A 20,921-nucleotide genomic window follows, 5' to 3' on the forward strand; every position below is an offset into this window, starting at 1 on the left:
GCGAGGCGTCAGGTCAACTGATGGAAGAGACCATCCTCCCACACATGGGGCACCCCTCAATATTTTACTGAGTGCCATGGGGGGGAATGGAAGGGAATGGAAGTTAGTCCAGTTTTTTTTTTGTTTCACTGTGCAAGAAATGCAGTCTTCCTAGAACTATACAGGTGCCAACTGTTGCGTGCAGGAGCGCTGAGAATCAGGGTACCATTTCCTGTTTAGGGTATGGGAGGAGAAGCACTCTGAGGCTAAGTTTGTGTGTGTTTTCCATGTGCATTCTGCTGTTCCTTCACCGGGCCATTGCAGCAACCTGCGATATCAACATACCGGGCATTGCACACTACTCTTTTTGTTCCTGCGTGGAGTTGGCAAACAGGATCCAGGGGTCGGAGGAACTCACAGACAGACATCCCACTATTATAAGGATGACGAGAACCAGAGAAAATGAGAGAACAGATGGACGTTTTTAGGAGAGGCTGTGCACCTTTAGTTTGCCCCCCCTCTATCGCCAGCAGATCAGGCCATGCGTGCCCAATCTCTCTCTTCTCCTGGGGCCATCAGTTTCTTGGTTTGCTCTCCCACCTACTCCCTCTGTGCTCATCATTGGCGCTGCTCATCGCCCCCCCTTTCTTGTTTTTCCACTGGCGCCCGCTCTTTACCAGCTGTATCTGCTGGGGCTCCTGTGAAGCTGCTTTAATTCGTTTCCTAATTTGGGAGGCTTCTGTCACATGTGCACGCCATGTCGCCCCCTTGACCACGGCTGTGTTTCTTTGTGTGCTGCAGGAGTCCGCCATTCCTCCTTTCAGCCTGTGTTTGGCAAGTCATTTTATAGCGTGGGTGGCCTCTATGTGACTGGGTGTTGCATCCTGCTGTTCCTGCCCTGCTTTGGCGTCTGTATGATGCCTCACGTTATAATGTATTCATGTCTGTGTTTGAGTGTCTGCAGACGATTGGTTATGCAATGCCCATTATTAGAGCCAGGGGCGTTGCTAGGGGGGCAGGGGGGCTAAGGGGGCTATAGCCCCTGATCTTTTGGTTGTAGCCCTGGATAGAATCTCAGGATCTTCAGCCAAAACACTAGCTAGCCCCCAGTCCCAACAGTTCGGACATCAGCTTAGCCCCGGGTCTTTTCCAGACCTAGCAACTCCCCCGATTAGAGCTGTGTGATACTCCCGTGTGCCCGCGTTGCCGGCTTCTTTTGTTGGTGGTGTCCAGTAGTTAAACACATTAAGCGTGGGTAGTTGTGGCGTTTGCTTTCGTGCCGGACATTCCTCGTTAGTGAGCCACTTTGCATCAACAGATAAGGCCAGACACCGTTGTTAAATTCATAATGGTGATATCAGATTGCAGGCCTGAAAATGCTGCCTTTTATGTGCGCTTGATCGCTGGTGTCCTGCAATATTTCTCCCCGTACACTCTCTCCCCCCAGAAATTTCAATTCAGAATGAATTTGGGTAGCAAAATACTCTTTTGCCTGAGGCAAAAATAAAGTCTGCCCCTCTTTTGCATGTTACACTTTTTAAAGACAGGAAAGAAGCATGCTGGATTCGAATCTATAAACCAATCTTTGTGTGTTGAGGCAAATCGAATACTAGCTCATTGAGCTATCAGCTAGCGCTTGAAAACGTTGATTGGACATCATTGTAGCAAATACGCCACTAGTTATTTTAGTAGGACTATGGGCCTCATTACGACCCAGTCGGTAAGTTACCGCCTGGGTCGTACCTTTACCACCATGGCGTAAACTACGTTTACGCCATGGTGGTTGGCGGACTTACCGCCCCATTCCGAGGTTGGCGGGGCGGTAAGTCCCCAATCCCCATTTACCCTTCCCCATTCCCATTTTTGCCCCATAGGGCATAATGGGAGTGGGGAAGGCGTTAATTACGCCACCGTAAATTACGGTGGCGTAATTAACTCCATGGTCCCTTAGCGCCATGGATTTTAACACCTGCTAAAAGCAGGTGTTAAATCCGCCATGGCGCTAAGGGACCTCGTACTCAGGCGGTAAGGGTCGGCGCTGTTTACGGCGCCGTAAACCCCTTACCGCCTGAGTTGTAATGAGGGCCTATGTATGTCACTGTGCATAATAGCTCAACCAGCTCAGCATGAACTAAATGCTAACAGTTGAAGTGTGAATATATAATTTTGTATTTGGACTTTTTTTTTTAATACAGAATAGGACCCTGCCCCTACATTAGAAATGTATTTCTCACAGTTGCTGCGCCACTGAAATAGGTATACTTAAGCCGTAAAGTTTTTCTTTTTAATTAAATCACAAAGCCCATTTCTGAGACACGTGTTTCGTCACGTACCGTGCCTTTTTCAATCAGGGTAGTCTTTGTTCGTTTATGCATTGGCATGTGACCGAACAAGTCTGCAGTTCTGCTTTCAATAGTATCAAGGGTTTAATCCCATCTCTTCAAAGTTCGATGTCAGTCACTGCGCGTCGGCAATAAAGAAAAAAGATGCAAAAACTTTACGGCTTAAGTATACCTATTTCAGTGGCGCAGCAACTATGAGAAATACATTTCTTTTTCATTTTCACAGAGCAGGGGATATCTCCGTAATCTCACGACTATGCGACACAGTTGGAAATTGGGCGTAGAGCCTCCTAAATTGATACCCTAAGACCCCATCGTGTTTAAACTGTCCCTACATTAGGGTTACCTAGGACACAGTGTATCCGCATGCATGTCAACATGCCCCATTCCATTCAGGATATGTTAATACGGTACTGGTTTCATTTTTGCACTCTGGGAGTTGTAGTCCAGGATTTCCACATTATAAATTCAGGACTACAAGTCAAGGATTGCAAAATGAAAACCAAAACTGGACTAAAATCTCCCAAGTGGGATTGGGCATGTCAGCATGATACATCTGCCGGTCATAAAACAGGGCTGGAGCTTCGGCAAATAAATGCCGGTGCGCTCCATTATGCTACATTCCTTGTGCTGCACTGCAGGCTTGGTAATGGCATAGCAGAAATATGACTTACCAAAGTAGCACAGAGCAAATGCAGGCTACAGACATAATACTCCAGCACAGGAAACCAGTGATGGCTGTTTTATTTTTTTACTGGAGTGGTGTACATTTTTCCCCCAGAAATGCAAAGCGACTGAACGTAGTGAGGAGCCCAAACTAAAGAGGAGGGGCTCCAGGGTGGTGACCAAGATAACTTTTTAAAATATATTTAAATAAAGTTTGCAATAGGTTTTGTGGAGTAACCCATGAATGATCCATTAGATGCAGCTCACCAACATGGCACAGGAGCATTTTCCAGCTCATTTTCTTGATGCCTTTGCACACAATATATGTGACTATAAAAACATTTTTATGTTGTCTGTGCCCATGCACGTCCATGTAGGATGTGCCAATGAATGCCAGAATTATCACAGAAGAATAAACTCCAGTTGGCTTTCACAGTACCAGGTGCCATGCCACAGTAAGAAAATATGTCCCGACTGGACCCACCAATGTGAGACAGTAACAAGTAGGAACACACATGCTACCTGCACCCTTGATGCCCAGTAAAAAATGTAGTGCCACAGTAGAGAAACATGTCCAGAATGGACCCACCAATGTGGGTCAGTAACATGAAGGAACACTCATGCTGCCTGCACCCTTTATGCTATGTAAAAAATGCTGTGCCACATTAAATAAACACTGGCATGATGTGTATCACCCCAACCTCCAGAACCTTCCCTCCACCCGCAGGGACAGGGGCTGTTGGTAGGAGTAGGGGTAGGAAAAGCATATACCTGTCACTGTGCATCAGAAAAGAGAGAGAATGCAACAACCCCTGCAGTAGGCGGCTACTCTCTTTCATCTGCCCAGGGGGGGTTTACCAATGTCACGTATTTTGTATTGATAGTCCACTGGTACACTACCCAGTAACCCTCCATATGTGTATTAAAAGACAGGTAAAAATTATAACACATCAATTCACAATACATTTAAATAGATGGCCCACACTTAATTTTTATTTTCAAGTATTTCTGACAAGCTTCTCAGTGATGAACACTCAAATGCTTCTTATACTGCCATGTATAAAATAAATCTTTAATTATGAGAAGGATATAATGGGGAAACATTGCTACAGATATAATCACTAAACATAACACACTTGATGTTCAAAAAGTAATTAATGAGTAGGAAGCTATCATTGTCACTGGCTCTACATCTACTCAAGATCAATCGATCCTCTCAGGGGCATTTTAGCCACTTCAAAAGTACCTGCATACCTCATAAGATCTCACCTGGCACCTCATAGAATGATCTGCCCTCTATACCTCTTTTCTTTCCCAATGTGATATTAAACATGGGTAAAGCATTCATACTCACTACTCCTTAGAAGGTAGGGAGATGAAATGGAGGCAGGAGCCTGGAATCCTGTTGAATAGGCAGTCCTTCCCAATATAATATCTCTGTTCAGAGAGCAAAAAGTATTTCTGAAATCCCAAAAAGCCCCGTAATGCAATTGCATGGGCATCAAATTCCAGCCAGCATAAGGAGGAAGATTCCTCCCTGCCCCCGCATTGGTTGGCATAAAGGGAGATTCCAGTCTGCTTCATTCCTTCAGCCCTCTACTGCCTCTTTTGCAAGTCTTCGGGTCTGTTTGCAAGCTCAGCTCATCTCTTGTCCCAACCCTCTGCATCCAGGTCTTAAAAGGGATTTGGGGTTTTCCCCACCAATCAGGGCAAGCTGCTGAAGTTACCTGTCATTTTCTACAAATCAGCATTAAAAGCAATAAGCTGCTGAGGCCACCTTTCATTGTCTACCAATGAGCATTAAAAGCAATGGGCTGCTGAGGTTACCTGTCATTGTCGACCAATAATGAGCATTAAAAGCAATAAGCTGCTGATGACACCTGTTATCTTCTACCAATCAGCATTAAAAGCATCATGCGGGGCTGCTCCGGAAGTGTTGTAGTTCGTTCATTCAACGTAGTTTCTTAAATAACTATCTCACATTTGTTTGCTATTATGGGGAGAACTGGAACTGTTCCCAGAAAGTCTGTAAAGAGTCTTGGAGACATTGTTTACATTTTTGTTTTGCCTGTCAGAGGGTGTGTTTATATTTAAGCAGCCATAGCGTTCTTCTGTCACGTACACTTGGTGCTCTTCCTGGAAAGTCGATAGTGCATCTTAGAGTCATTATCTTTACAATTTTGCTCTGAATGTTCCAAACCAATGGTGCCCATCAAAGACTTCCAAGCGAACAAATGTCTCTGCCTTGTGCATTTCTAAAACAGTGTTCACGTTTAATAAGTATGTACTTTCATTTAAGCAAGTGTTCATGGGTTGAGAATACCGTTTACATAAACCATACAACTACATGTCAACACATCCAGACTGGAGTCACCAATGTAGGCCAATACTACATGGGAACACTCATCATGCTGCTGTCACCATTGATGCACCATAAAAAAGCCTTGCCAGAGTGGTGATTTTTCTAGACTGGAACCACCAATGTCGACCAGTACCAAATAACAACACACATCATGCTGCTTTTAATCTTCATGCCCAGTAGTAAAAAAACATGCCACAGTTAAGAAACATGTGCAGACGGGACCTGACAATGTGCGCCAGAAGAACACTCATTATGTTGCCTTCCCCTTTGCTGCCCAGAATAAAGAAAATAGCATGTAACAGTGAATACTTGTCCAAACTGGACATACCAATAAAACACATGCTCCCAGCTGCTGTCCCACCGTCTTGCCCTCTACCAAGAAGTGGCCTGCTGTCTAGCTGGCACACATGCATCAGCATTCGTCAATGACCATTCAGACAGCATTCATCATTCACTCTCCCATTCACTCAAACGGATCAGCATTCATATGGTGACATTGATTTTTCATTCACTCTCCTATTCACACAAACACATCAGCATTCAAGGCATCATTCCTTCTTCATTCACTCTCCCATTCACACACACACAACAGCTTTCATATGACATTCATTCTCACATTCATCGTTGCACACATACAGCAGTCGTACTCTCTCACATACTCTCTAATTCATGAACCCACTTACAACCATAAACCATTGCATACATGCACACACAAATTAATTTTTTGTATTTTCTTACATTCTACCCTGCTTCACATTCCAGCCTGATGCTGCTTTCTGTAATGAAGGTGCTCCAGCTCCCACACAGCATACATCAGGAAACAGAGAGTACTTCTTGGCGCATTCATATGTGCGGAGGAACTGGTTCAACTCCATCACATTGTCCTTGGGACCTGGATGTGCAGAGAGGTGCAAGAGAAACCCCTCACATATTCTGGCCTGCAGTACCCAAACCTGCATCCCCAATGGACCATGCAAGACTGGGGAAGCAAAACGCCTCGGAATTCCATGGATCATTAGACATGCGTTGTGGTACTACTGAAATTTCAAGAAAAGACACTTTTCGCTTTGCCAGTTCAGTTAAAACCATCCAAGGAGCACTCCCTCATCTGCTTGGTGCAGCTGAAGGAGCGCTCATTGATTTCACTGGACTGCCTCATTCATAGTGGGGATGGGTTAATGCCCTGTCGCCCTTTATGGATCAACCACCCCTGCAAGAAACGTAGCCAATTAAAACCAGTCACCCTCTCCATCTTTCACTTTCTTGCTCTCTAGCATTCCCTTACTCTGTCTCCTTCTCATTCTGCGTGTGACAACATGATTACTGCACTGCACGAGTACACTAATGAGCAGTGACTAAACCACCTACTCAGCCTCACGCTAATACTAAACCTGCAGTGATCCCAATCCTAAAGTTGAACAAGGTACAAAGCAACAATGTTCCCCCTATGACTCTTTTAGTATCATAGACCGGGGCCAGGCTATACTCTTAGGAGGGGGTGTAAGCAGGAAACAGTAGAAACCCAATCAACATTAGTACAACGATTCTAAAATAAAATAATTTAAAATCAAGGTTCTATGAAAACATATGCATTTCATTGAACTATCAATGCAAAAATGTATTAAAACACTAAAGTCCCACCCCTCTAAGAAAACCACAGAGAGGCTCATTTTCCATGAGCCTGTAATTCGGCAGCAGGGAACCATTATATGTAGACATACACGGAGCGATGGTCCCCACTTCCAACGTGCAAAGGAAGTAAACACTGCCTGTTAAGAGCGCATGGCAGGCAACATTTAAAATGGATCCATATAGGATCCCCCTGCTTTTACTGGTGCATAAAGTCGGTGGACTCCATAAAGTTCCCCTGCATTTGCACCGGCATGAAAATGCATGCCGGAGCAAATGATGGAGCATTTGTATGGCAGAGAGGAAGGGATGCAGCGTAAACACAAGTTGCATTCTGCCCGTCCTCTCCGCCCTACAAATGGACAAAAATGAGCCGTGCTATGCATGCATGGCGTAGAATCCTTACACAAGGCTTTTATGCAATCCATTTCCATTACGGTTCAGTGGAGAGAATGCAGATTTTTTTATAAGAAAGAGTCGTCTGGGTTGATAAGCGGGGGTCTTGAGGCAAACAATATTTCAGCAGCAATGCCACCATGCAGCCATCTTGTCTTTGGCGCTTAACAGCATTGAGCCGGGTTTCTATGTGCTTTGCTGCAGTTGTGTTGATTTTGAGACGATTGAGCTGGGTGGTCACAAAAGCAAGTCGCCATTGACTCGTTTCGACGCATGATCTCCCATTGGTTTGAGTCAGAGTAAGAGACAGTTGAGTTGATGGCTTCCAACAGATTGGTTTAGTGGCTGAGAGTGTGGCAAAAGGATGATTCTGTGGTGTTGAGTCAGCATTTGAGCAGGTGAGGTGGAGACTTCTAGCAGGCGCTTGAGCCAGTTGCTTAAACGGAATTGAGCTGGCGATCAGATTGGTTTGATGCGGTCCCCTACAATGGGGTGAGCAGGTCTTTGGATGGCTTGAAGAGCAGGTCAGCAGTTCAAAGATCGAAGAGTGACAAAAACAGCACAGTGGGTTCTGTAGTTGCTCGAAGTGAGTTGAGTGCTGATGAGTCAGCTCAAATGTGTGTTCAAGCTGGTAAAACACGGTTCCAGCTGCTTCTGGGTTTCTGAGTTACTGGTAGGGGACTACCTACAGGCGTTCCTTCACCCCCAGTAAGGAGAATCCTGCTTCCAGTGCACAGGCAGCAGAGGGATCTTGGTCCAGCAGCAGGGTCACCATCCAATGTTCTCTGGGGGTGGTTAGGGAGCATAGCTTCCCTCTTCCTTGGAGCTCTCTGTCTTCACCTCTATGGTAGAAGGCTTTGGGATGTACTCCCCCCACCCCCCATCAGAGTTCCAAATGAATTCCCTTGTTCTTTTTAGAGTCCACATAAAAACTAAGTACAGGATTTCATGTTCTTATGAAGGTAACGTTTTTTTATGAGAGGAGCCTGTTTGTTTGGGTTTCCCTCCAAGTGGACCTCAGCGCCCTTCTTAGTAACTACTAGATGTCCAGTCACGGTCGCATGAGATATGTACCAACGGAGTTCTCTTGGCTCATTTACTCCGTTCGAAATGTGCATAAAAGAGACTTGGTTACTTGAAATATTGTCATGTGCCCTTGTTGTTAACGAGAAAAAGCAGGCAGAGGACACTTTTTCTCCAATAGGCATTTGACTTTTAATTGAACATAGTTTCTGAGGTGCCCTTTGTGATTACATGTGCTTCGACGTCTCCAGCGTATTTTTCAAATCAGGGCTGATCATGTCCCAATTTACAAATTAGCATTACATTTGCAAAAGCAAAAAAAGACCCCAATGGTTGTATGAAAATAACATTAAAAACACATATTCCTTACATAAATGCATGTGTAGAGATGGCCATTGAGGGAGGGGAAAAGGTTGGAGTGTTTAGGGATAGTTGAGAAAAGAAGAGAATGCAAGAGAGAATTGAGATTCATTGGACTTAAAAAAGTGACCCTAGGACCAAGAGGAGGAGACCATGAATTGAAACTAAGGCAAGAAGAAGCCAAATTAATTTGCAAATTTCGCGCTGTGGAGAGAGGCCTGAACCATGACCATGAAATGGCCTCATTTTCTTTAAAATGGTCTCTTTTATCCTTATGAAGGTAAACTGCTACAGCGGATTGGTCAAAAGCAAACCTTTTGTCAGTAGTTCAATCCTGGCTGCTGTAGCATGTGCCAATTGCCTTCTGACATCATACCCAGAGTGCTTTGTCTGTTGGAAGTGTCCATGACCATCAACCTGGATTCTGAGCATCCAGAGGCACGGAAACTGCTCTTCTGAACACCCATGAAGAACGGCTCGCTTCTCTGGACACTAACTATCCAGCTGTCCTCATTCTACTCAATCTCTCCTTTGTCTCTCATATGGTTAACCATTCCATTCTCATAAAATGGCTCCATGATACACTTGGTATCTCGGAGTGGGCGCTGGATTGGCTTACCTCCTTCCTAACTGACCTTTCGTCCCAAGTCATTTTCTCCTCACCTACTTCCTTCTCCACATGTTGTGTCCCACAGTGCTCAAACCTCTCCCCCTTGCTCTTCAACACTTAGCTTGCTCAGCTAGCACTCATCATTTCCTCCTTCTCCAACAACTCCCAGAGCTACGCAGATGACACACAACTCTTTCAAACTTCCTGCTGACCCTCGTGCATCTTCCATCATCCCTGACTGCCTATCTGCAATCCAGTCCTGGTGTACTTCCAACAATCTCTGCCTCAATGCCAGCAAGACTGAGATAATTCCCATTGGGACCCCTGCTCCCTCTTTTTCCCCCTCACTCTGGCCATCCTCCATGTGCTCTTCCCCTGCTCCTTCTTCTGAAGCCAGAAACTTTGGAGTAATCTTTGACTCCTCTCTCTCCTTTCTCGCACACACGCAGGATATTGCAAGAAGTCCCACTTTCAACTCTTCCTTCTCAAAGGAATTCTCCCTTTTCTCACTTTCCCCCAGAAGCTCAATGTTACCTTAGCCCTGGTTCTCTCTAGACTTGACTACTGCAATACCCTTCCCCTGAATCTACCTTCTTCCACGTTATGACCCCTCCAGCTAATCTAGAATAGGGCAGAAGACTTATCCTTGGTTTTAAGCCCAGGGACTGCATCTCTCCTGCCCTAAAAAGTCTTCACTGGCTCCCGGTTGTGGCACAGATTAAATTCAAATCCCTCTGCATCATCCAGAAGGCTGTCTGGGGCCTGGGACCATGCTATCTGCAACTTTATCTTACAAAATACACTCCCCCTAGACCTCTGTGGTCCTCCTACACCCTGTGTCTGAAGCATTTCACTAAACTGAGGGCCGGACGCCGATCACTTTCTTCAGCTGGCTTCCTCTTATGAAACAGCCTCACCCTTGCTCTTCGTCTTGAGCAGGAGGTCCTCAAATTCTGGAAGCTCCTCAAGACTTTCCTCTTCACCACCTCCTTCCCTTCGTACCTCCTCTGTTAATCTCACAGTCGCTGTGATTGGTCGCCAGGGCCATTATGTGTCCCTTCGGGGACCTGGCCTCCCAAACCCAGTCGCCCCAGCCTCTGCCTACCTCTCAGCACTTGCCTCACCACCCACCGGCCTCACTCCTGTAGGTTTACACTTTCTACCCCATGCGGCTCCGGGCTGCATAGCACTTACTATACTATGCACTTCATCTGCTGCTCACCCACGAGCATGGACATTCCACCACTTACCCCCAACCTCCAGTTCCCCTCTTCTCGCTGCACTTGCACCATCTTAATACTCACAAGGCATAGTAGGTTCGTCTTTTATCTTCCACTGTAATCACTGTTATCCCTGTTGCCCTCTAGGTGCTTTGAAATAGAATAGACTTACTGTACAAGCGCCTAACAAATGCACAGTAAATACATAAATGGGGATGGAAAGGAAGTTGTAGAGATCCGTAGCAGAAACCAAGATGGAGGAACCCCTCCCCTGACCTATTCTCTCTTCCGGGCTACTCTCTTCCCATGTCTGATCTCTTTAAAGGGACTCTGGCAATCAGCAACCTGGTATGAGAGAGGTTTTGTCATATCAGTGTTGCCTTTGAAGCACCATTTTCCAATGGACTTCCTGGGGAGAGTTGGTGTGCTCTGAGAGATCAAAGGGGCATCTTTCTGCCCGTTGCGCTACAGGGCTGTGGCGGAAACATCAAGGCAAGATAACTAATAACCATTGTTCCTACTATGGCTAGGGCCATGGCCAACAAGTTGAAACAATAGGATATCCAAATGTTGTGGCTGTGTAATTGTGTGATCCCTGTAGCCACCATGCCACAAACAGGCATGGCTTATTTGTTCAGTTTAGCATGCCACCATGTTGACTAGGGTACATAGATATTAGGTTTTGAATCTGAGGTGCAGATTATTAAAAAGGCACCTCCACCTGATGAAACTTCCTATTTCTGCAGCTGTCAGGAATTCACATGTAATCTTTGAACCTTCTCTCCTGCCACTGCAGATCAGGTGCTGTAGATATCAGGGAAAGACACAGCTAGGCACTTACTATACTAAGCTACTATACTTTTTACTAACATGGAGCATTATATGAATGTGATCTGATTAACTGAGCTCACTTACAGAGACAGAATTACCCACATCATCAAACTGCTTTCCTCTCTCTCTCTCTCTCTCTCTCTGTCTCTCAAATTCGCTCTATCTCTATGTCTCTCCATCTCACTCTATGGGCCCGATTCATGGAATATCTGCCTGGTTCAAAGTGAAGTTGCACTGCTGAAAAGTGACTTTGCACTGCCGAGACAAACCCCGATTCATGGAACTGTGTGGTAGGCAGAATCACATGCAGTACCCTTGGGGAACACTACATGCAATTAAGAATACAAGTGTCAGTACAAGTTCACCTTTGATACAAGCCTGTACTACACAGTAATGTGGTAGCAGTGGCTGAGCAGCCAGACTTATCTCAAGAGTAATGTGAGATGTAGAACAAGTTACACAAAGGACCAACAAATACAGTGATTCAAACAAACACGTTCTCAAGAATATACATTTATTTACACAGTCATTTGGAAAACATTACACTAGCAAGAGCAGCTCAATAGCATATACGAATATACTACAAATACACAACCAATAAGTTACTGAACAAGTTCAGCTCCCCTGAAGTGGGAGCAAAATGGTACTTCAGTTGCATTAAAAAGGGGTATAAAGACAAGGTTATAAGAAATGAAGCACAAATACCTTCATAGGCAGGGCAAAGGGTTTCAGTTAACTACAACCAGCAATTCAATTCATAGGCCTGGTCCAAAGTCAATGGTTCTGAGTATTTGTATATGAAAGCAAAGTTCTGGTAGTAAACGGTTAAGTCTCTGCCACGGATCTTAGAAAAGTTAGATTTTGGTTTAGGGAAGGACAAGCCTTCGAAGTCGGGAAAGTTTCACAAACTTTCCCCATGGCCGAAAAGATTTACAGACCGCCTTTGCACAGTACCTTTAAAGCGAAGAAGAGCTGTAGCTGAGGCAGTTGTTCCTGGCAGTTCGAGCTGATCTCGCTGTTCCTGAGCTTCAGTCGTGGGGACAAGAAGGAGGACATCGGGAGGTTCCTGCACTGCTCAGGGAAGAGGCCACAAGCTTGGCAAAATGTCGATTTAAGGTGTGAGTGCCTTAAAGACCACAAGCTGGTTCCCTTCCCTCTGGCTATCCAGTTTTCAACAGCACTCTGATGAAAATTCGACCAGATGGGGACGGTGTCCAGGTGGCTTGTGAGTTGGTTGTTCCCACCAAACTCAAGGGAAGAAGTTAACCTTGAAGGGCTTCTCTGTCGATTGGGGTTTTAAGCATTCTGACCTGCAGCAGGGCTTCACCGTTTGTCCAGGAGTGGCAGCAGTCCTCTTCCTTCAGCTCGTCTTCAGTTCTTTCGTTCCAGTGGTCGACTCTCCTTTCCAAGTCCCAGAGACCTGCTTTTAAACAGTTTTCCCCCATTCATTCCAGCCTGGCTGTCACTCACAAAGCAGGCTGGCTGTCCTTGCAGGACAGTCAGCCAGCCAATCATGCCAGAGTGCATTCAGGTCTCCTAGGAGACTAAGCACAGGGAGTTTGAGGCACCTCCCTCACATCCTGTCCACCCCAGACACTCAGGCGCCAGAGGAGGGCTTCAGCACTGAAGCCCGCCAAAGGCCAACGAACAAAGGGACCAAACCTGGTTTGGCGTGCAGAGACAAACACAAGAGGGACCTTTCCTAAAGGAAATTGCAAAAAAAGATGAACGGAGTCTGTTTTTACAGATAGGTCTTGGGCGCCATATTGAAAAACATGACTGACACGATTTTTAACTACCGTTGTTAGCGGTCGGGAAAATCATGGTAGTTGATCTAAACCACTTCCACCAGACATTTAAAGTAGGAATGGGTAACATTTGACTGTTGTATGAGGGTTTTGACTCAGGGGAAGCTGGACAATCCCTCCAGCACTCTATAGGAAGATAGTGTGTGCTGGGTCAGTAAATTTAAAAAGGCTAGTAAAGCCAATTTAACTTTACATGCTCTGGGAGATGGCAGTCAGTCCCAGAGAAGGTATTTAATCCTTGGGAATTCTGAAAGACATCCCTGTGCCACTGAAGGTGCTGTGTGACACACAGAAAAAGATGATGCCTATGAAGTTGTTTTAAAACTCCATAACCAAAGAACACAAAAGTTAAACACACACAAAATACATGGAAGAGTGGGAGAAAAAGGCTCACACTCTTCCCAGCTAAAATAATCTAATCCTAGAAATCCATCAAAGTTGCTGGGGGTCTGAAAAGTTAAGGGAAATTAGCAAATTTTGAGAATTCTCCCTAACAAACCTCACCTGCTATAACTACGCCGACGACACACAAATCATCCTGAGAATTCCAAAATCAAACTCTGATCCTCGCCCTGACATAGCAGCATGTCTCGCAGATATTGACTTATGGATGACTATTAACCATCTCCTTCTGAACCCAGGGAAAACAGAGATCATGTTGTGCAGCAAAACAGCCCTATTCCCGCCACCTTCCCCATGGCTACCCTCCCTCGGCATTCCCCCCTACATCCACCTCTCTCAAAAACTTTGGGTCCACGATGGACTCAGACCTAACACTGTCTTACCACATCAACAATGTACCCACATTCTGTCACTACCACCTTAGGCTTCTCAAGTGCATCTTCCCTTACTTCTCCTACCCTAAAAGATTGGCTGCAAAATTGTTCATTGTTATGTCCAGACTTGACTATGTGAACACCATCTACCTGGGTATGTGAACACCATCTACCAGGGTGCACCAGCTAACCAACTAAACAAACTCCAAAGAGTCCAAAATGCAGCGGCCATACTGCTTCTTGCACGAGGATGAAGGATCACATCTCACCTGCTCTCCATACCCTACACTGGCTCCCAATTGGATGAAGGGCTACCTTCAAAATCTTGTGCACTACTCGTCGAACGGTGCACAAAGGCGGCCCCTTATACCTACAAAAAAGATTATGCGTTATCACCCGACCCGCACCCTGAGGTCAAGCACACCCCTCCTTCGCGGTGGTCTCTGCCTCCAATTCAACCAGGATTGGAGGGTCCGCCTACTCAACCCTGGCACCGACATTGTGGAACTCACTGCCTCCCCACATTCGACACAGCCAAGACTATATGGCTTTCCCAGAAAGCACTCAGAACTTGGCTTTTCCCCCTACATCATATAAGGGATCTCTTTGGGCAACTCGACCCACCACCAATGCCTAGAATTGGCTGAAATCGCATCAAGACGGGGAGGTAAGAACAGTCAGGACTCGGAGCAGGCTCCAATGAGTAGTCCATTTCAATGCTGGAATAATGCTGACCATGCCAACCCCTAACGTTACTACAATCTCAATGCCCACAACTCCAAACCCAAAACATAACAACAGTGGTGCTCTTACGCTATGACTGGGCTCGCTCAGGGTCCTCAATCATACACACACCACGCTCTAAGACCAGGAGATGTTTATCTCCACCCATCTATCTGGAGACCAATACCCTATCTTCAAACCCGAATCCTAACATCACTTATGTTCTTCACCTGGACTGAGCTTGATCATTATCTTCCTCTGAGTATGCACTGCGTATCAGTCCAAGAGATGACAAAGTCTGTTAATCCTACTATCTATAAATCAATGCGCAGAACTACAAACTCAAAGCACAATTGCACTTATGTTCTAAACAATGCAATCGAGACGGGTCTTGTTAACCAGTGTCAATCTCACTCATATGGGAATTAATGCACAGAACTACAATTCCGGAACCTAATAGCAGTTATGTTAAAACATTACGACTGGGTCAGATCATATCCATCGGTCATACAAGGTGGTCTCTGATCAAGCCAGGTTACCATGGTCTGCCTAGGAACTGATGCAGATAACTCCTTCAGCCGGGGCACAGTGTCAACCACGCTTGGTTAGGCTTGCTCTAGTCTCCTGCAGATATGCACTACGCCTGCTGATCCTGGGAGCTCTCGAGCATTCGCAGCATCCGGAAGGGTCAATAATGCGATACAATTCCACAATTCAAACTGTAAACTATGACAGGAATACCCACCCACCTGCTGCAAACTATTTCCTGGGAGACGCAAAATGGGCCCACTAACACTTATAACCGAGCTTCTGAAACAGACTGAATCTGTTCCACCTCATGGGAAGAGGCTTTGAAGCAGGCGAGGAATCTGACAGAAAATTTCTCTTGGCAATCTAATACTCCTCTAGAATATACACAGTCAGCTCAGCGAACACTGGAAGGAATTCAGAAACAGGGGTCTCCAAACAATCCGCAGAGACGCTCACACACACACACCAATATGCTCACTCTCTCTTCTACACCAAACAAACATTAGAATGCATCAATAGCCCTCTATCAATTCGCCCTGGCTGCACACATACCTACTCACCTCCATGAACACCTCAACAGTCCTTAGAACGTAGATATATCCCATGATAAAATCAGCCTAGCTGCACACAAAATTTCATACACAAGCGCCACCACTGCCAGAATTCAGACCCTGAGGTCAACAGCCTTGCTGCACACATTCAACTGACCTTATACAGCCACTACACCACACCTACCATTAGTATGCAGCTCCACACCTCACTGGCTGCACATATACTGAGTGGACCCAAGCACTTTATACTATCCTACTCTCTCCACTGACCTGGATTACTGTCCCTGGGGGTGTTCAACCCACTGCACTTTGGTATATAAGGTGCTAATTAAATACACAATAGCATAACATAACATTAGATACCACAACGTATCACTATTAATTTTCTGCATGAAAAACTACCCATCTTGTGGGTGTTGTCAAGGCGACCAGACTTACAATGCCAATGCATCCAAAACATGCTGGAGGAAGTGCCCAGAGGCATCAGAAGTGATATGCACTATTAAAAGCTAATGTCCAAGGAAGTGTTAGTCAAACTATTAAATACTGACCCACCTCCCTCCCCACCAATTACACCCCCTCTTTAGTGAAAATAGTGTGTACGGGCACCCTACAAGCTATAACTGCTTATATTTTTTTTATTAATAACAAACAATTAAATACAAATTTAAAGAGCCTCCTGCCTGGCTGCATACCATTTTGAGACCATTGGAATGGGACATGCAACACAAATGCTGATCACTTCCGCAGACCATGTCTAGTGTGCACATGTATTAAGATTTCGTCAAATCTAGCACCATCACTATGAACAGCTGTAGGGCAACCAGCGAATCAAAAAATGCCATGCTGATGTTTATTTTATTTATTCGACATTTATCTGTCGCTTATAGACAAGTGTTTCCAGGTGTCACAAGACAAATTTAGGGGGACGGGGGGTATAGGAAAAGACAAAGGTGATAAGTGCGGGAGATGGGGAGAGGGAGAAGTGCAGGAGTGAGGGGCCCAAAAAGGGTGGGGGGTGAGTAAGTGCTGGGGGGGCCAAAACAGCAACTGCCAGGAGAAAGAGAAGTGTAAGGGCGGATGAGTGCGATGCATAGGATGGACCAAGTTGAGCTAGTCCGGGGAAGGATGCCTGAGGGAAAGTGCTGGCAAGGGATGCTGGGAGGACTGATAGTGGGGTGGTCTGGCCCCTGTATGACTCAGAAGGGAACAAGCCCCGGTCACAGCGGCAGATGGACATTAGCACGGGAGGGAGAGAGGGAAGGAAGAGGAGAAAAGGGAAGTCTTGAAAAGTTTCTGGAACTTAAGAAGATCTGGCTCAAGTATGAGGGGGGCTAGAGAGCTGTTCCAAAGGGAGGAACCTGCCGAGGAAAGGGATGTCCCTCCGACTCTCTGCTTGGAGAAACGTTTGACCTGCAGAGAGTTTGAGTCAGAGGAGCAAAGAACTCTGGCTGGGAGGTATTTAGAGAGAAAAAGCTAGACGTAGATAGGTCCCAAGCTATAGACAGCCTTCTGAATGATGCAAAAGGTCTTGCATTTGATCCTTCTGGTCACTGGGGGCCAGTGGAGAGATTTTGGGGCTGGGGAGATGCAGTCCCTGGGCTTGAGGCCAAGTATACGTCTTGCATCAATCTCTAATTCCAAATGCCCATGGGGCACTGCTAAGAGACCTGTGAGAGAGCAACAGAGAGAGAGAGAGGTCAACTCCACCTGACACTTCCATTACAAACACCAGGTTTAATGTTAACAGTTGGATGCAATTGGTTGTGCAGCAAATACATGTGCATATCTCTGGCCACTCAGCCCCTCTGACTATTCATTTCAGAAACATCAAGGACCTCACTAGAGAAAAAAAAGCAAGAACACTGGCCTTATTACAGAAACATTGTATGGTGCAAGTGCAATTTGCACTAGGGCAAAAATTGCCCCATTGCAAATAAAACATATTTCAAAGCAGTTTTGTACGAGCACAAAAGAGGCCAACCACAAACATTGCCCTGTTTCAAAAAAGTGCATTGAAAGTGTATGCTTTGAGAACTGGAGAAGCCTTTTTCCTAGTGCTAATTTCACTTTCACCAGTGCAAAGTTTCACCAAGGCAAAATACTGGTGCCTCATTTACAAATAGTTTTTCAATCGGATTTTCAAATTGAAAAACCGCTCTGTGAATGTGTGCCTTTTTTTCATTCATCTGGGGCCGAATTACCCAAAAAATTGCAGAACCTAAATGCATTTCCAAATGCATTATCACTAGTGCAGAAAACATTTGTACTAGTGCTAATGCAATTCCTCACTAGCAAGCTGTTTTTGCACCCTGTGATTTCTTCGATTATCTGTGTTATGAATATGAATGCGAATGAGATTAGCAGCAGTTTTGACACTCCATAGACTTGGAACATGCTTCGCCCCCTTGAAACAGCGGAATGTTACTCCTGCAATTTCACAACACACAGGCAGCTATTAGAACACCAAGCATTCCAAAACATGGCTAGCACAAATGACTATTGGACTTGCTGAAGATATGTTAAACTACCTAATACAAGTTTCTGTTCTTAGTTTCCATAGAAATCTGTGGGTTTCACCCAAAGAGCTCATTTTAAAAAGTGTGTTTTATTCATCACAAATTGAAAAAGAAGCCTGTTGACCACATTTGGGGTAGGTGAGTCATTTCATCACAAAGGGTTTCTCGAAGGTGGAAGCCTCCATCTCCATTAATCTTTGTCAGTGTTTGGTCTACATGGCTCACATGATCAGGCAGCGATCAGTTCAGCCAGGCAGACCTAGTATAATCCATTACATCGCCACAAAACAAAGCACACATGTAAGTGGGCAACATTTCTGCAAAGATCAAAAAGACATCATGTAATTTTGACATATCCTGCTTCGCAAGGACCTAGGCCAATTGCATTTAAATTATCCATGGATTGTGCAGAATGGTATTTCAATGTTACAGTTACTATTCTGTTTAAATGTTGCCATTCTTTCTTAACCCAAGTATGAAAACAAGTTTGGCTGTTAGCATGCATATGTTTAGCTTTCAATTAGGGGTTAATGTGGAACGAGCAACATCATGCCATATTTATCTGTGTTTACTCTAGTATAGAAACGATTTAGGTTCAGAGCCTTTCATGTGAAAAAAACCAAAATGGCGTGCATCGATTGATATAGAAATGGGCAGGCATGTGTTTCTCTGTATTATAGCATATGTTTTTGAAAAGTGGTCATTGTTCTTTTTTTTCAATTTCAGGAAATAGTCTTATCATCATGGAGAACGCCACTGACATTTCGGATTACTTCTTGATAAACTCAATGATTTTTGGGTCAGGTGAATCCATCACTGAAGAGCATTATCAGTCCCCACATTTGTTCACCTACTTGATGTTCTTCTCACTGGTGTCCCACTCCATCACTTTTCTTCTGGGGGTCGCAGGCAATGGTCTCGTGATTTGGGTAGGGACTTTCAAGATGTCCAAGACGGTCAACATCATCTGGTTCCTAAACTTGGCCCTTGCCGACTTCATCTTTGACCTCTTCCTCCCCTTTCACATTGTGTCCCTGGCAATGAATGAGCACTGGCCCTTTGGGAGTGTCCTGTGCAAAATAAGCAACATGGTGCTATCACTCAACATGTTGGCGAGCATTTCCTTCCTCATGATCATCAGTATGGACCGCTGTGTTTCTGTACTGAGTCCAATTTGGTCCAGAAAGCACAGAACGCCCAGGCTCGCCTACAAAGTGGCATTTGCTGCATGGGTGGTGGCCATCATTTTCAGTTCTCCATATCCAGCATTTTATGACATTACACCAGCGTCAGTGTCTGAATACAACACTTACTGCTTCCTGAGCTACGCAGTTCCCTATGAGGATGTTTCCAAAGAGGCATTTCACACCATGAACAAACGCCATATGATCATGGCCATTACCAGATTTGTGTCCATGTTCTTGGTCCCATTTGCCATCATCATCTCATGCTATGTCGCCATTGCTCTGAAGATTAAGAATAGAAGGCACAGAAGTACATCCAGCAGACCCTTCAAGATCATCATCGCCATTGTTGTCCTCTTCTTCATATGCTGGTTCCCTTTCCATGCTGTGCCTTTTTTGGAATATGTTTACAATGATTCATCTTGGCTGTTCACATTTCAAATAGTAGCTAACACTCTAGCCACCTCTCTGGCCTATTCCAACAGCTGCCTCAACCCCATCCTGTATGTCTTCATGGGCAAACAATTCAAAGATATTTTCAGAAGATCGCTCTTATCAGTCTTCAGAATGGCATTCAATGAGGATCCAACCATGGAAGCACTGGACAGCATGAGCCCGTCCAAATCTTGCGATGTGGACTCTCACCTCTGTTGAGCCCAAAGATTATCCTGCATGTTCAATAGTTTGTAAAATGGCCAATTTAGGTTTCTTCTTTATATATGTGTAATCATGATAAATGTTCTCAAAACGGCATAAGCCACAGTTGGGGATAAACCAAACTTCTTACTCTGCGGAAGAATGTTTGTCGTATACCAAAAGAAGCTCAAATGTCTAAAAAGTGCCTAATGATAGGCTATCTTATTAAACAGTTTCGCAATTCAAAAAACAATTTTATTAATCACACAACATAATATCCATAAAAAACAATCATAAAAATGATCATATATCATAAAACGAATACAAAAACTTAAAACAACACAAGTGAAACCAACATAAATGGGTCCTAATAATGTAATTGGTTGTAGGTCAACACGTGTAATTAATCCACACTGAGATCCTTAGGCCTCAATACTTTCAGCTAATTTTTGTTCTTTTGTTCTTTTTAATGGATATTATGTTGTGTGATTAATAAAATAGTTTTTTGAATTGCGAAACTGTTTAGTAAGATACCCTATCATTAGGCACATTTTAGACATTTGAACCTCTTTTGGTATACGACTAATCATGATAAATACCATTATTCTGGAGCTCTAAATGGTTCTGATTACTTCTTCATACATGCAGTATAAGAGTGAAATGCTGAAAATTTGGGGGAGGACTATCACTCTTGTTGATAAATCTTATTCACCAATGTACTTTTATCTATACTATGTTTCATATAATTACTTACTTATTCAGTTTAAGAAAATTA

The 20,921-nt window shown here is 44.6% G+C and overlaps 1 protein-coding gene across 1 annotated transcript in view; it reads left to right on the forward strand.

The window, feature by feature from the left end:
- Positions 1–20,317, forward strand: part of LOC138521464 (N-formyl peptide receptor 3-like) — an 89,398-nt gene extending 69,081 nt beyond the window's left edge. Inside the window, exon 2 of the mRNA XM_069634340.1 lies at positions 19,053–20,317. Within this exon, the coding sequence (XP_069490441.1) occupies positions 19,070–20,164 (1,095 nt within the window). The 5' untranslated portion in view covers positions 19,053–19,069 and the 3' untranslated portion in view covers positions 20,165–20,317. The remainder of the gene's footprint in view (positions 1–19,052) is intronic.
- The last annotated feature ends 604 nt before the right edge of the window (positions 20,318–20,921 follow it).

Source organism: Ambystoma mexicanum, chromosome 1q (assembly GCF_040938575.1).
Source record: "Ambystoma mexicanum isolate Mex_15411 chromosome 1q, UKY_AmexF1_1, whole genome shotgun sequence".
Lineage (NCBI taxonomy): Eukaryota > Metazoa > Chordata > Amphibia > Caudata > Ambystomatidae > Ambystoma > Ambystoma mexicanum.